Below are 16,657 nucleotides of genomic sequence, written 5' to 3' on the forward strand. Positions count from 1 at the left end.
CCTTGTGACTGCGAGCTTCACAAGGTCAGAGCCATCTAAAAGATCACATTCAGAAGATTTCAGACATTTCTGCAGCTGTTCTCTCTAAAACAACCCAACTGTCACTAAACTGATTTAGATGGATCAACTGCACTGTAGATGAGAGAAAATATAGGCATGTAATTATGGGGTAAAGTACACCTTTAAAGCAGTTGTTCCCAAATTAAAAAAAAATAATAAAAACTTTCTGGCTTGTGTCTTTTTACTTGTTATCAGTTCCATTGATTAGATGTTTCTCCTCCAAACTTTGAGGATAAAAATGTAAAATTACAAAATATTTAACCAAAAAAAGACATATATTTTAAAGAATCATATAAACTTGTGCTTGTTGTTCCTTTTTGTTCACCCTTTCTTATGCCATAACTATTTACATTTGGTTAAGAACCACTGAACTAAACCACCATGGTGCTGTTAAAACATAGTTATGTATCAGTACTAATAACGTAATAACATACACAATTATGTCATTCACAACTCAAAAAGGATACATTACACTCGATCCATCCAGCTGTCCTAGAGTTAGAGTTAGAAATAATCCGTGCTTTTATTTTATTGAGAGTAACTTCTTACAATGACTAAAATTATTATGACCATAGTGTTAAATTAAATTTAATCAATACTGAATGTACGATCATTATGGCACATGAATGTGAAATGGCTTAAAATGAAAGTGTCATTTGCCCATTTTATTGGGAAAGTTAAATCAGCAGCAGGAAATCAGCTGCAGTGGAAGAGTGGCAGGAGCTCACGAGGAAGAAAAGTTGTGGCGGTTTCATGTACTACCCATTCTTTTACACCAGGGGGCGCGCAAGACCCAATCTTAAAGAGTTCCTCCGCAAACGTCGCTCATGCAGCTCAGATGATTCACCCTACATCGCCCCGTAGTGTTCACTTCATTGAACCAACAGGTGATTCAGCTGTTCCACTTTCTCTGTGTTAAATATAAACACCACCGACTGCTGTTTCATACTGGTTTCAATAACTGGTTCCTCATGGTGATTCAGTGCAATACAAAGCTAACTAATAACTAAAATAATAATGGTAATAACACAAAAAAATTATGAAGATTATTTCTGAAACTAGAAGAAATGAGTGGGTTGCATAATGTTAGGCTTTCCTTAATTTGATGCTGGCACACAGACAGTGACAGGCTAACAGCCTAAACTGAATAAACATAATTGGGAGCAGCACTTTATGCTGACAAATTTTTATTCCACCGACTGGGGAAAAAAATCCTGGACTTTTTTTTATCAAAAGCAGTGGTTTTAAAAAATGTAGCATCAGAAAAAAACAAACTAAATTATATTTTAAATATTACACTATTTTAAATATACATAGACCTAAAACTAGTGTCTCTAATGGAAATTAATATGATATTAATTTCTGATACTTGCTCACAATAATACATCCACAGTTGTGGTCTATACTTACACTTACCAAAAAGTTGAGGCATCTGAATGAACTGCGCATGTTACAGAGGTAGGTGGCAATAATTTAACATGAGGTGTACTAGTGAGGCAAACACTGACCGGGTGGCTTCGTGTAACTTGTGTGTGACATACTGGGCTGGAGAGAGAGAGAGAGAGAGCAGAGCAGAGCAGAGCAGTCGCACCTTTCACAGCTCTGAACAATGAAACGCTCCACTCCTTCCTTCACTTCTCTCTACACGGACCAGCAGTAGGAGCTCCACTCTGGAGGAACAAATAAGAAATAACTTAATATTCGGCCTTGTATCCAGACATCCAGCAGGACTCCCCTCGGTCAGCCTTCACCGCGAGCTGTCGGTCCGAGTGGTCGCGAGGCACCGGAGGATGAAAGTAAACCAGGCTTGTTAATTTTTTCCCTCTTTCGGCGCATGTGCAGTCTCTCTCTTCACGTTAACGCGTTTATTTATTATTAAGACAAATCGTTGATGTGGTTAAATCGATACTTTTTTTGTCTTTATTCCCTTAACCTTTCTCCGCTCGTTGATGTGCCGAGTTAACTGCTCTTTCGGCTTTGAGTAAACAGTGAAAGGCAGTGTTGTAGTACATTAGGACAACGAAATAGTAAAAAGGAGAAAAGGCTACATCAATATGCAAAAGCAGGAGCAGATGGTAACCTGAGTCAGTAGAGGTAGTGCAAGGTGCATGGCCTCTTTAGCGCCACATTGCCAAGACCTCTATTGCCACACTGTGCTGTGACTCTGCTGTTGGATATGTGAGCTACTCCATCTGTATCGTAAACTATATAAACACACGATGTATTTTCAGGGCTTCTTTAGTGCCAGCTGACCTTTTAAAACTCATTTTTTGGATATAGGCTTGTGCCTGGTTTCATTTGCTTTTTTCTGATGGCTAACTCTCATCTTTTCCCAGCAGAATCAGGAGAAGTAAAGCGATGTGAACGGTGACTGGAATGTAGGATTATCATCTGAGCTCGAGTGGAAGGAGAAAAAAAATCAGACTATAAGATTACACATTTCCTGATCTATGCAGCCCTACAATGCCTTTGAGGTTGCAATGTCTTCTCTACAGCACGTTATTCTGCAGGATAAGGACACGGACACTGAAAAGAAGCTGGACTGGAGCTACATCGAATGGGCTGAAAATGAAGTTGTCACAACAGGTGTGGCGGATGCTGAGACGCAAACGGACTCGCCATCTTTTGAGCACAAAGAGAGCCAGACCAGTAACCCAGTCATAATGCACATAGATCTCAAACGGACACACTCCAAAATGAGACATTTGTCTTTGGTAAACCCAGACAACTCGGCTCCACCTTTCTTTCAGTTTGACCGCCAGGCTCCTGGACGTATCTCCACATCTCCCACCTTGAGGAGGATGAGGAGCACCCGACGTCCTCAGATAGATTTTAGAGAGCCTCACAGGATGGGGAGCACTCAGGAAGAGCAATCATCTGCAAGCACGGGATCCCCCATAAGTCCCCTGTCACCAGGACACCGAGTAGATTCACCTCTTGCAGCGAGCCCACTCTCTGACGGGGAGGCCGATCATCAGCCAGTGTCATCCTCAGGCCAACAGCGAAGCAGATCGCATAGATCAAAGACTTTTGACAACAGTATCACTTCTGTGGAACAAGAATGTCACAGTGCTCATCCTTTTCTTATTAAAGACAATGGATTTCCTGAGGATGAAGTTCAGGTGAGCTTTTACCACGTATTTGTAAATTTAGTGTTTGCATATTTACTCAGGAAAAAGACGATTTTTCATAACCTTCACACCAACCTCTTCCCCATCACCACACATAAATTTCCTGTAATCTACTGCAGATTTTTTTTCTTTTTTGGCAAAGTCTAAAAATTAAATGGTTGCACATTCCTTCCTTGAGGAAAACCTTCATTCCCTCAATTGGCCTTGCCTCCCGCAGTGGTCACTCACAATGCAAGCTTTTGACAGCAAATGAATCAGCAGTTACATGCACTGACAGCTCTGACCAAGCCCACTGCCTGGAGAGCCCTGGGAAGTGCTCTCCTCGGGCCCCTATTCACCGCAGTCAGCAGTCACCTAATAATGGAGGGGTCAGTGAGCGATGGAAAAAGATAATGGGGAGATCTATTCATCAGCTCACGGTATTCAAGCGAGCCGATCCTCAATAGAGCACCGGCATTCTCCTCCAATATCAGAGGCTTTTGAATGCAAGCGACCACTTAAAATACAGATTCAAATTTGAATGTCTTTGAAAGTGATATAGTGGTGTTGTTAGCGGCAGGAGGTCTGTGAACCCTCTGCTTGGTCCTGACTGTGGAGCGAGACAGTGTCGATGTGGCGTGTAGTATAACTGCTGATTTGGAAAGATGAGGTCACTAACAAAGTTCTTTTTTCTTACAGGAGAAGGAATCCTGCCATGATAGGTAAGTGTACCTTGGACTGTTTTGCATGTTGTCTGTGTTACCCTATCGTAAAACTCTTCCTGGAACGGATACAGCTGTCACATATGGTTTCTTTTTTTATTTTTGTCCTTCTGTTTCACCTGCTCACAAAAACAACCCAAAATCCGAGCTACAACATGTCAGAGTGCCTCTGAGTTGTGTGCTCTCTTGGTGCTTGAGAGCAAGCGAGGATGATTGGACCTTTGCTTTGAGGATCCCTGTTGTGCACTCATTGTCACTCGTGTCTTTGTTAATGCTTCATAAGCTTGGTGGGTTAAGTTTTGAGAGTCCTATGGTTATGTATGGGCTCATTAAGGCTGTTTTCCCTTACTGCCGCCCACACCCCTCCTAATAGGCGTCCAGGCTCTTCCCCTCACCGGATAATTAGGCAGCTATTGTCCCTGTAATTACACCCTGGCACTGTGCCTCTTACAGTGACCGGGCCTTTGCGAGCCTTGGTTGGGACAGTCTTGTTTGGGAGCATCATTATTTCTCTTGTTATGCATGAACAAAGCGGCCATTTTTACAAGTGCTCTCTGTAGCAGAGAGGCGGACAAAGAGAAAGCTTTCTGAGCTGCCACAAACCAACAGGATGTCATTGTGAGGATGCTGTGGAATGAACTGCAAGGCGACACTGGCCTGGTATGAAGAGGTAATCGTACCTTTCGTGCCACATGTCCCGTACATTGCTCAGGTGCTACTGCCGACTGTTATCTGTCTCTCTGTTCAGCATCTTTACATTGATCTGGACGTGGGTGTCGTATCAGTTTACCAGGAAGAAAACGGCCCATCCAGTGAGAGCGAAGAACAGTTGGTGCTTTCACAGTTGAACAAAAGTGTCCTAGAGGAAAAACGTACCAGGTTACCCCCGCTCAGTTGTAGACTGACTTATCCTCCAAGTGTATGAGTTGGCCCTGCAGCTATGTGGCCTACATGTGCACTCGAATTAGTCTCGTAGGGTACTTTTGCAACTGTGCAGCCACAGCAGCAAGAATGCAGGTCCTGTGTGAGGGGATGTGTTGCACCGTGAGGGGAAGAACACTTCCTCCTTCAATCTAATGAAGAAGTTTTACATAAATTGTTCCTGCATTTTCTTCCCCTTGCTTTTACTTCTGCTCCACTGTATTGTATTGTCAATCTAAACAGGGGCATTAGCCCTCATCTGTCAGTCACACTTCCTTATGGTTTTTAGCCACATTGTGTGTTGCTGTTATCTGCCCTTAATCTGTTACTTTCATCACTACTGATTCCTGCTTAAATTCTCCTTTTTGAAGTCAAAGGCACTAAAATATTTAAAAGCCAAACCGCAGAGTGTTGACGTGGGTCACTGACCGCTTGTCGATCAGTGTCAGCGTGTTCAAAGTGAGCCTTAGCTTTAGCAGAACCTTGTGTCCTTTTTTATGGCTGTATGCAGTCATGTTTAACGACTGCAGTTGTCTATTTAGCATTGGGACGGTTTAATGTCATGCTGTCACCAATCAAGTTCCTCCTTTTGGGCTTTTACAACAAATGAAAACATTTCCATGGCCGTGCCCTTTCTGGATATTTAGCCTGCATATTCCAGGGTCAGCTTCCATTGCTTATGAAGATTTATCACTGGGCTTTTAATTTTTAATTTCAACATGTGAACGTCCATTTTTGCTTTCAGCAATAATCCCAGAAGTGCAGCAGCAGCAGAGGATAAGTCAAAACACTTGAGAACAGTGGCCGTTTAAGCCCTGCCTGAGGCTGAGAGGCAGGCCTGTGTTTTTCCAGCCACAGCCATGCCTCAGTTACTAACTATGAAAAGCAGACCAAGCGGATTATAACTGGCACACACTGACAGCTTGCCTCCTTCCACACAAATAGGGCGATCCATTAACAAGCATCTATCCACGGATAACCAGACACATAACACTTATCCTATGTTAATCGCCGGGTTGCTGCACAATGCGGATGGTATTTCAGTGGTATCCCAACAATGTAAAACCACAAATAGGAATTCTGTAATTTCCTGTTGCTTGTATGATTTCCATTCTTTTAGAATATAATACACTTACAATGGAGTAATAATCATTGAACTGTACATTTCTGATGTCTGATGAGCTTTTCTTCTTAGTATGAAGAACTCGTTTTTGGTTTTTTTGGTTGTTTTGTCTTTTCTTTGTTTGCGTATTTGGATTTTTTTCCATCTTAAATTGTCCACCTGTCCGCTTTTGTGTCCTCAGGCTTTATCAGAGGAGACGGAGCTCCGTCGTCGTGAGTTTGCCCGGCTTGGATGTTTCTCCAGGAGATCTTTTCGTGTCCAATGGAGCAGCTGACTTACTAAATGACTCAAACTTCGCAGGTACCTCTGTCAGTTCCAGCAGATTGCAGTCTGCCCTCTGTTTAGGTGATGCTTGCTCATGAACTAGTATGGGTCTGTTATTGAGTCAATATGTCTATTGTTGTAATGCTTCACAGCAAAATGAACTTCCTGCTTCCTGCTTGGTTGTATCGTGTCCTTTCTTGTTGTTATGGTGATCGACTCAAATGTGTGCACAACAGCTAGATTTTTTTTTTCAGTTTACTTTATGAATTTCCATGAACTTTTTATTTTTAGACGTGGGACTCACCAGGCACGCCACCATACAATATCATCGCAATTTTTAGGCATGCGATATCCTGAGTATCTGCTAATTACATCCGTACCTGTTTTATCCAGTAACACAAAGATAAAGTTATCTCACTTCACTTATGTTTTTTGGCTGCAAAATGAGGTTGCTAAGCATACCAACACCATCAATAAAACCTCCCATAAATGTTACCCTAATGCAGAGTCAATCTGCTAATCACTTTGATATCAATTAAGTTTGCTCGGCTAACGTTATGTCAGATGATGGTGCATGAGATGAGCCTTCCTGTTTATAGTATTCTCAGACTATTTAAATTTATGACTAAATTATATTTATTTGGTATTCCTGTTTAGATGCAAGTAAAAATACTACAAAAATACTGCAAAATGTTTTTTCCCCACCATTATTGATTATTGAAATACTTGAAAGCTACTTTGACTAAATGTTTAATTTAGTACTTTAATAAAAGTTTGTTTTTTTAGCTGAATTTCAAACCTCAAACTAAGTTCATTAATGATTATAATTACTTTTTTATAATGAAGGTAATGGTTTTATAGCATTAAATTTATTCAAAGTCAAGATTATTGTAAGTTACATCTTATTTTATTATTACATCTTTACTAAAAGTGTGGTTTATAACTTTATCTACACACCTATAAAACAGACAGACTAGAGATAATCTGTAGAAAGTGCTATATAGAGTTATGAGTAGACATCAGTCTAGTGTTGTTGTGTCGTAAAGGGAGCATTATTTGTATTTCTAGAATTTAAAAAAAGCAAAAGGACAGAACTTGTGGTGGTCACTTTACAAAAAACAAAAGATTTTTTTTGACATTTTCAGCAAGCTGTGATTGGCACTGTCATGTGCGTATAACTTAAAATGCTCACGCTTCTTTTCACTGTCACAACTTTTACAGATACCAAGAAGTCAAAGTGGCCTTTTTCGAGGCGTAGTACGGTAAGTGCATTTGTATTTCTGCTAGTCATCGATGTGTGTGACTGGTGCCAGTGGCATGCTTGTAATTTGTTTTGATGTACTTTGTTTTAGGAGTGAGCAATTGGTTTGGACATTGTTCTCTGACCCACTTCCCAAAGCAGATTAGTGTGTTTCCTCTTATCCCTTTTGGCCCACACAGCTTTTTGTAATTGGTCAACACTTGAAATGCAGAACTTGAGCCAAACTTGTTAATTTAGTTTTGAAACTGCTGGGTTGTTATGTGAACAGATATTAACAACAATTAGGCACACACCCTTTTTTCTTAGTGCACAGCCCTAAAAATCTGCCTAATGTGTTGCCTAATTTTTTTTTCCCTTTCAGAGTAAAGGCAAGCCGCAGACATGCACGGTGTCAGATATTGAGAAATATCTCTCAACTGCACAGATTCAAGACTGGAGAAACTTGGAGCTTCAGAGATATAAGGCAAGAAATGAGCGCTATTAGCTGCTGTTTGTTTTGTAAATCATCGTGTTGGTTCTGTACGTTCACTGACTTTGTGATCCAGGCTTAGCCATCCAGATTCCCAAGTCAAATACAACTCAGTGTTTGCCAGATGACTCAGAAATGAGAAGCTGACAGTTACATGGAAGCTCCTACAATGTTTGAATGACACAGACTGTGTAAGAACCAGAATTTCTAGGCAGTGACTACACAAGTCGACCTGTATATGTACACAAACAAACACTGATGTACTCCTGAATCTATAATAGTGGCAGATGGAAATTTACAGCCATAAAATAAACACGTTTGCTGAGATTTCTGTGGAGGATGCAGCCTTTACTTTGAGTTATAGCTTCTTGTCTTTTTGTGTATCTGTGAGCAGGACTACTCTCTGGCTGAGTTCCTGCAAGACCAGTCTTCCCAGGTCAGTGCTTCCTCTGACCCGCAGGGCTTCAAGAGACAAGAGACCATCTGGGAGCTCTTCACCAGCGAGTGTGTTTACTTCATGGATCAACTCATGGTTCTCAAAGAGGTGACTCTTTCCCTACAGAGCCTCACAATGCACACATACACACAATCACAAAAACACACACAGGATCACAAATAAATAGACCAAACCCAAATGCAACTGAACACCTGCTTCTTTGTATTCTTCTCACTGAATTCCCGCCTTTGGAGTTCGTGTAAAAGTCTCTTTGGATTTTCCCGTCTTTCCACCAGTGGATTTGAAATTTAATGCTGGCATGAGAGAGACCTTGAACCTATTCTCTTTCTGCTTTCTTTGTGCCTCTCAGGTGTTTTCGGCTACGCTCACAAACCTGCAGGTGACCAACTGCCTGACTGATATTGACTCATGGAGGCTGTTTGCGAATCTCAATGAGCTTTGCCTGGTGAGAAATGATGCAAATCATTTGCATGAGGAGTTTGTGTAAATCATTTTTAACAACAGTTGCTTTCATATCCTTAAAACAACATGGTTTGGTGTCACATCAACATAAAGTTACTATGAAAGGGCTAATGATGAGTTGTTACAGCTGTATTATTTTAAAATGCTAGCTTTTTATTTAAAGCTTATTTAATGGTCAGCAAAAAATAATGTGGTGTAAAAAACCTTTGTTAACAATTATCTTAACATAATACCTCGGTGATATTATAAAAATGTCACATGGCCCTGTGGTGACATTTGACACTGTTTTCTGCTCCAGGTGAGCTCAGGTTTCCTAAACAGCCTCCTCCGCGTTATCAAGAACATGTTGGAGATTACTGAGGGTGGCAGTCCCACCCTGCTGGATCTGCTGGGGAAGGCAAGTTTGATTCACATTTGGACTCTGTGACAGCAGTGTTCACTAGCCCGCTGATAAGACAATCAAAATAGATAGAAAAAGTATGAATGATATGCTCATCTGGATTAATTATTATATAATCCTTAAAGTATTTTCATAAACAGCTTTTTTTTTCAAAGACTTGAAAAATAGCTGCATAGTTTGAATTTATTAACCTTAAGCTCTTATTTGGGAAGCATTCTTATTTTCTTCTAGCTATTAAGGATCAGCTGGACTTGATATAATGTGCAGAAAAGCCAAAATGTAATATTCTCGTACAGTTGAGGTCAAACATTTAAGTACACTGATCATTTTTTGGTAATTTTTTATGATTTCTTTGGACTGTTCATTTTCCAGGATAGGCTGATTGTATAGCATATATCTTTAATGACTTCAAAAAACAAGAACTGGGTACACAAGTTGGACTTTATTTTGGATTTTCTCTAATCCACACGGGATTAAAAATGCACATACAGGTATTTAATCGCTCGTTAGGGTGGAATTTGAGTTCATTTAAATTGCTTGGTTTGTTGGCACATACCTGGCCTTTAAGCATAGCCACATGAGAGGAATTTGTTTAGGATGTTCAAGAACAACTTAGGAACCACCGAGGCTCCAGCCTGCTATGAACTGGTAACTGCACAAGCGTTTTACATCACCATGGACTGAGAGAAGCTCCTGCTCTAAAATCGACAGCTTCAAGCTGGACTAGATTTCTAGCTGCCCACATGGACAAAACACATTCCACAGAGTCTTATAGCCCAATAATCAAGTGTGATAACTAGTGCCCGGGAAAGTGTCCCCTTAATGCAGATGTTTTTTATGAGAACACAAATACACAGCTGAATTTACTTTCTTTCTTTCACGATGCTCTCACTGACCAAATTTAGCATGCTTGCATTTAAACTGTACTTTGAAATCTACGTATGTGCTTTGTTATTATCTGTTCCATCTTCCTTTCTCTCATGACAAGAGCGTGTTGAAAATATGGCATCTTCAAAGCTCGCTGAGAAGGGAAAAGGTTACCTAACTCTAGTTACAATTACATAAAATTATTAAAAGTTTAACAGAAACATCACAGGACAATCTTAGACGCATGTATGCCATTACAAACACACACTGGACATTTTTGTGCGTGCATGTGTGCATGCGGCATCCTCTTTGTGCTTTTTTACGATATGTTTATCTGCAGCTTAACAGCTGATGCGACCCAGCAGCCTGTATCCCAGTGTTTGTCTAACACTACTGTCTGCTGGCAGGCTTTCCAGGAGAGCATATGCCACTGCCTGCAGACGTATTGCCTCAACTACTCCACGGCTCTTCTGTATCTGGACAGTCTGAAGCCCAGAGAGGACTTTGGGACTTACGTGAAGGTACAGGAGAGGTCTTACTGGTGTGTGTCTGTGTGTGTGTGAGCGTGCCAGTCAGCACAGTGGGAAGGACGCTGTGTACCATGACAATGCAGCAGGTGTTGTGTGCCAATGTGAGAGAGGACTCACAGGAGCATTGGTGCCCAAATAGCAAACAATCAGTTCAGTGTCACAGCAGCCTGCCAATGGGAGGAATGTCACCGTTTGTACCTTGTGTAACTTTCCCTGTCATCATGCTGGCGTGTTTGCTGGAACTGTCACTGTGTTTGGTCTTACATATAATTTCTTCTCACAGGCATTTCACTGCCCATCCTCTCCCTCCTTCCCTACAAAGTCAAGTCCTTTCAAACATTTGACCTTACTCGTTCTGTCACTGTACCCATTCTTTGTCCCTCCTTTTTTCTCCTCAGTGGTGTGAGAGGAGCAAGCAGTGCCGAAGGCTTCACCTGCGTGACCTGCTGGTGGCACCGCTGCAGAGGCTAACTCGATACCCGCTGCTGTTGCGGAATATCGCAAAGAGATGCCAGAAGGAGGACGAAGCCCGAGGGCTGGAACTTATAGCAGAACAAGTGGATAAATCGATATGTGAGCACTGAATTCGAAAATTCCCTTCTGTTATCAAAATGCTCTCCTTTTGATTTCGGCTGACCTCATTAGGAGACTCTGCTTGGCTAAATTTGCTTTTACTGTTTCAGTCCTGCTAAATTAAAGCGCCTGCATAGGTCTCGTCACCTTGCAAAATGAATGTTTTGAGTCAGGCGTCTGAGTAATGTTAATCAGCTGATCATGACTCAGGTGTTTCTTCAGCACGACGTGTTTGCCTCCTGGTGGTTTACAAACATATCTAGATAGAAGGGCTTTTTAAGTGGACGTAAGTCTGTCAACATAAACAGGCCAGCTAGTATCAGTGCCTGTCAGCACACAGGTTGCATGCTTTGGATATCAGCCAGGAGGCCTTGACCATTTATTTTTCACTGCAAGCCTCTGCTTGCAGACCTGTTTTGGCGGTTTATTATATAACTGGAAGGACAGGCTGTGGGAAATGTTCTACAGCCGTTCAACTCAATGTCATGTTGCCGCGTTGAACAAATAACCGTACCAAACGAAACTGCTCAGGGTTCAGAAATCTTTAATTAAACCTTGTCCCATAACCATTAAAAAGGTGTGTTTTACCACACCTTTTAAAAGGTTATGATTGTGTAAAGCGTAGGTGACAATGAGTATTGTAATCACAGCTAGGATGTGTAGACCAAAGTCCTCTGTGGGTGTGGGGGATATTTACTGTAAAAGCAGAGACAGCTGAAATCTCTCACGATATGGTCACGCCCATGTATGGCATCACTGTATAGCATTATAAATGAATGTAATCATTATGCACTTTGGTACATTATAAAATGCATATTTTACATAGGTATATGTTACGTAAAATAAAAGGCATAGGAAATGTAGCAGGAGTTTTGTGTGACGTGTCAGACATGAATGAAGTTGTCAGTGACCAATTTGAGTCTGAGGACCTGTTTTTGTCCTTAATGACATTCAGTCTCCTGTCCTCTCTGTTTACAGGTGATTTAGAAGGAAAGGTCAAATGGCTGGATAACTACCAGAAAGTGAAACAGTTGAGAGATGCCCTGGTTTGGCTGCCTGTATGGGAGAGGGACAAGCGTGCTTTCATCCCTGAGGTCTGTCCTGTGTTTGTGTATATATTGCTATTTGGGTGTGTTTGTGTCTTCAGGAACTGTGTTGAAAGAGCAACGTGTCACACAGATGTGCCAACACTTTATCCTCCAGTGCCTGATGATCATCAGATAAACTGGTCAAATTATCAGAAAATCAGATCTGAAAGCAATGAATAGCAGTATTTAGAGTTTTACAGTGTCATTTGATAATAGTTCAGTTTCACATCTTTAAATATTAGCTTCAATTTGAATGGGAGGATGACAGCGGCACTATTCTTCTTCTTCTTCTTTTTTCCAAGAGAGTCTTTCTTCCCTGTCATTGTAGGTGGATTAACACTTCTGTTTGTATTCTCTTCATCTGTAGTTATTTTATCTTCACTTTCTCTCTGCCGTACATGTGGCAAGGGAATGGGCTTTGCATACAGAGCGAAATAGAAAGAGCAGCAAACACTTGGTGTAAGTGAGAGCAGTGAAAGGAAGACAGTTAATGAATAGCTTGATTTCATAGCACTTATACTAAGGTAATAAGTCTGTCATCCAGGTGCAGAGCACGCTGTGAAACAGAAAGACTCAGACACCAGAGGAGAGAAACTTGCATGTGTGTAAATGCACTTATTTTTTTCCCTTTTGTTTTAATGGGACCAGCCCACCCAACAGTTGTATGGGGAAAGAGCTTCTACTGTGAAACCACCTCCCAGTTTGTATTTGGAAGACAGATACCTTCTAAACTGATTAAAACATTCCTTTTTGAAAAGTTAACTTATAGTTGCTGCTATAGTTTTGCTGCTACAGGCTTCTGGGAGATTTCCTGTCATACACTGTGACACACATTCTCTTCCGAAATTTGTGTTTTGTCCTGTCAGATTTTTTTTCCTCTTCTCTTTCTCCTCACCATGAACCAGTTCCTTGATAGCTGCCCCTCAGTGAGCCTGGTTCTGATCCGGAGGTTTCTTCTTGTTAAAAGAAAGCTTTTCCCAAGTGCCTGCTCATAGGGGGACTGTATAATTGTTGTAGTCTTTGCTTTTACATTGCAAGTTATATAGTAAAGCATAAATTGCCTTGAGGAGGACTATTGTGATATGGTGCTATATAAACAAACCTGAACTGAAGTGAACACAGATAGCAGTGGTAGAGAGTTGCGATGTGTAAGTCTTACATGTAAATGACTTGTTGCATATAAGTATTGTGAGCATTTAACTATCGTCAGTGCTGACAATACTTATTTACACCCGTGGTACTGGTAGTGTCAGCATGTAACCGTAGTTAAATGTGACCACAGTTTTGAACATTTAGTTCTTTCCGCCATTGTCATCTGTTTATGTGAACGTGTTTGTTTTTGTGTGCTACCTGTTTGCAGCAGCTACCTGTAGCCCTCACACAGACAGCTCATCTGCATTTGAAATACCAAAGATGCATCTTAAATTAGACACGAGTGACTTGCTCTTTCGCTATCATGCGCATACCTATTTATTAATCCAATAGTATGCAGTTAAGACGTGCTATGCTTAAAGTGATATGTACATGTTACTAGTAGAGGGCCAGGGTGCTCATTCAGAAGCCAACATGCTGAGTTGCTGTCAGATTAATGGAAAGACCGATGTGTCTGAAAAGCGCTAAAAGGTGAAAATGTTTTCTAATGTGACTTTCTTTCTTTTAGAATCTGAAACATCTTCTGAAGGCTGTCACACTGGATAATCTGATTTCTCACAGGAGTCTGCTGCACGAAGGGAAACTCGTCCTCACAGGTGTGTCAGCTGGCATAAATCCAACACATTTCACACGCTTCCTGCTTCGAATTGACTAAAAACTTTACGTCGTCTTTCTGTGGTTAATTCCCAGAGAACGCAAAGCTCATAGACGTCTATATGTTCCTCTTTGATGAATTCTTGCTGATTACAAAGATGAAGAGAAACAAGAAGGTGGGTCACTCATTAACCTTTGCTCACTCTAACCTAGGCTAGTGATAGATATTTAGTGCAAGGATGCCTTAACTACATATCCCTCATAACTTCATATATATGTCCTGACATCCTGTGCAGAGGTCCATAGGTCCAGAGCAGAATCCTCTGAAAAACCTGGAGCTGGATCAGATGCTGAAGGAGGGATGCACCTTCACGGTTCTCGACCAGCCAATCTCTCTAGATCGACTCCAACTTAGAAACATCGATCAACTTAATGCCTCCTGTAAGTAAAATTTTTAAGATTCAACTAATTGAGTTTTCTAGCTCTAAACCCATTTTTTATAAAATACATGTTTGTAGCACATCGTAGCAAAGCAGTCAACAGAATCAAAATATCCTTCAGGGTCACGTCTCTCTGTTTATGTTTGCATGCCATGTGGTGCATTGGTGTTATTAAATGAAAGCATTTGTACTTTCTTGACAGCATCGGGGTTGCCTCATTCTTTCATAGTAATGCACCAGAACCGCTACCAACAGTGTATTGGTGCATTCATCCTGCAAGCTGCGTCAGAGGCTGTCAAGGTAGATCAATTCAACTGTGAATACCTGAAATGTTTCCAAAGAGAGCATGCAGGACACAGATCACATTATGTTCAGAAGAACAATGTGTCATAAGTTTATCCAAACATTTCTGCCTTGTGCAAAACATCATTGCAAGATGTGAACTCTACAGAGGCCTGAAAGTGAAGCTAAAATATTTTAAATGATTTCTAAATTCAGTTTGTATGCATGTCTGTTCAGATTTATTTATAGTAAAAAATTCATAGCTATACATTTAATCTTTTTAAAGGTTTCTGTTATTTTGGTTTAGATGAACAATGTATAGGAAAATAAAAATAAATTGCTGTATTGTTTAATCTTACTTGTGTGAAGCTGTTTAGGACAGCTTACAGCAACAAACATTACAAAGAAATAATAAACTATACAATTTATAATATTATCAGTTAATCAAACTGGTAAATCTGATATTTCTCTTTCTAAACATTTTTTCCCCACCAGAGAGTATGGATGTCAAAGATAGAGGGCGCAGTGACGGCGCTGCTGAAGCAGGACTCTCAGCAGGCACGAGTAAAGAGCTCCTCGCTGTGGCTGGAGTCTTCGCAGATATGACCCATCAAGCAGAACTAGAAGCCATGTGAAAAAGTTTCTACTGTTAATGTGCACTTCAGTGCCCCCTGATGTCTTGTAAATGACTGCACTAGCACTAGGATGATTTTGTAAACGGTTTGACTGTGAAGGCAGCTGCTACAGTAGTGTGAAATAAACATCTCATCATGTAGTAAAACGTTGGGTTTAGCGTTCCACACATCATTTCATGCAGTTTTTAAATTGTCTGTGAGCTATTGATCACTTCTGATGTTTTATAGTGCTTCATACAGTACTGTGCAAAAGTCTTCAGCCACCCCTAATTATTTAATATTTTAAAAATAGGATATAGGTGCATTCTAAAGAGCTTGAAAGTTTAGTATGACCACTGCAGCTTGATCTCTTAGGCACGCTTTTTGTAACTTCTTACAGTCCTTCAGGAACAGTTCTCCAGGCTTCTTGAAAGACATTCAAGGCTCTTCTTTTGATGTTTCTCACTTTTGTTTCATTTTCTGTGCAGACGATCCCACACTGCTTTAGTAATGTTGAGGTCCAGGTTTGTTTTTATATCCAGGTATGGTTTTACTGCACTGACAGTATGTATCATTGTCATGCTGAAAAATGAAGCCGTTGCCAATTAGATGCTTTCCAGGTGTTATTGAATAGCAGATGGTGGTGATGGTATTTTCCTGCATTTATAATACATGTACGATTAATTCTGACAAGATCTCAGACACCACTGGCTGAAATGCAGCCTCCACCGTGGTTTACAGATGGCTGTGGACCTTCACTGCCGCTCCTCTCTCCTGAGCTCCTTTCAAATTGTCATCAATACGTATAAACTAAAAGAAAATTTGGATTCAAGACCCGTTACCACTCATTTTCTATCTGTTTGCCTTCCTTAATAATGGCTTCTTGACAGCCACCCTTCACCAGTGCCAGATCCAGTATTTGCTGGATTTTCCATCTGTTCTTCTTTTGTCATCCACTCATCTTTTTAAGGACATACTGCACAGCATCCAAGATATGCCAAGTTCCAAGTAGTCTGCTAGCTGTAGATACTACACTGGTTCAGCCCTTTTTATGGTTGAATGATTCATAGCACACTCTTAAGTTCCTTAACAAAAAAAAATTGTCTGAATTGTCAGGTTCAAGGATAGGACTGAAAATTAGGAAAACTTTGAAAGACCTCCAGAAAGCCTGGAAGAGGAAGAATATTAATTATATTAGCAAAATATAAAGAAATGAGGGGTGTTTTCAGACTTTATGTATTTTATCACAGCATGGATTCGATATTTGA

The 16,657-nt window shown here is 40.7% G+C and overlaps 1 protein-coding gene across 3 annotated transcripts; it reads left to right on the forward strand.

The window, feature by feature from the left end:
• The first annotated feature begins 1,616 nt into the window (after nucleotides 1–1,616).
• On the forward strand, nucleotides 1,617–15,556 carry plekhg7 (pleckstrin homology domain containing, family G (with RhoGef domain) member 7). 3 transcript variants are annotated; one of them, XM_076885672.1, is made up of 17 exons: nucleotides 1,617–1,865; nucleotides 2,400–3,182; nucleotides 3,870–3,892; nucleotides 6,118–6,236; nucleotides 7,422–7,462; nucleotides 7,823–7,924; nucleotides 8,325–8,474; nucleotides 8,737–8,832; nucleotides 9,148–9,246; nucleotides 10,524–10,637; nucleotides 11,045–11,219; nucleotides 12,198–12,313; nucleotides 13,968–14,055; nucleotides 14,150–14,229; nucleotides 14,350–14,494; nucleotides 14,696–14,793; nucleotides 15,271–15,556. In XM_076885672.1, the coding sequence occupies exons 2-17, from the start codon at nucleotides 2,511–2,513 to the stop codon at nucleotides 15,379–15,381; spliced, it is 2,229 nt and encodes a 742-aa protein (XP_076741787.1). In that variant the 5' UTR covers nucleotides 1,617–1,865; nucleotides 2,400–2,510; the 3' UTR covers nucleotides 15,382–15,556. The 3 variants fall into 3 exon arrangements, with proteins under 3 accessions (XP_076741787.1, XP_004563514.1, XP_004563513.1); XM_004563457.6 differs by having other exon boundaries at nucleotides 1,617–1,856; nucleotides 2,397–3,182; XM_004563456.6 differs by having other exon boundaries at nucleotides 1,617–1,856.
• Nucleotides 15,557–16,657: the final 1,101 nt, after the last annotated feature.

Source organism: Maylandia zebra, linkage group LG7, assembly GCF_041146795.1.
Source record: "Maylandia zebra isolate NMK-2024a linkage group LG7, Mzebra_GT3a, whole genome shotgun sequence".
Lineage (NCBI taxonomy): Eukaryota > Metazoa > Chordata > Actinopteri > Cichliformes > Cichlidae > Maylandia > Maylandia zebra.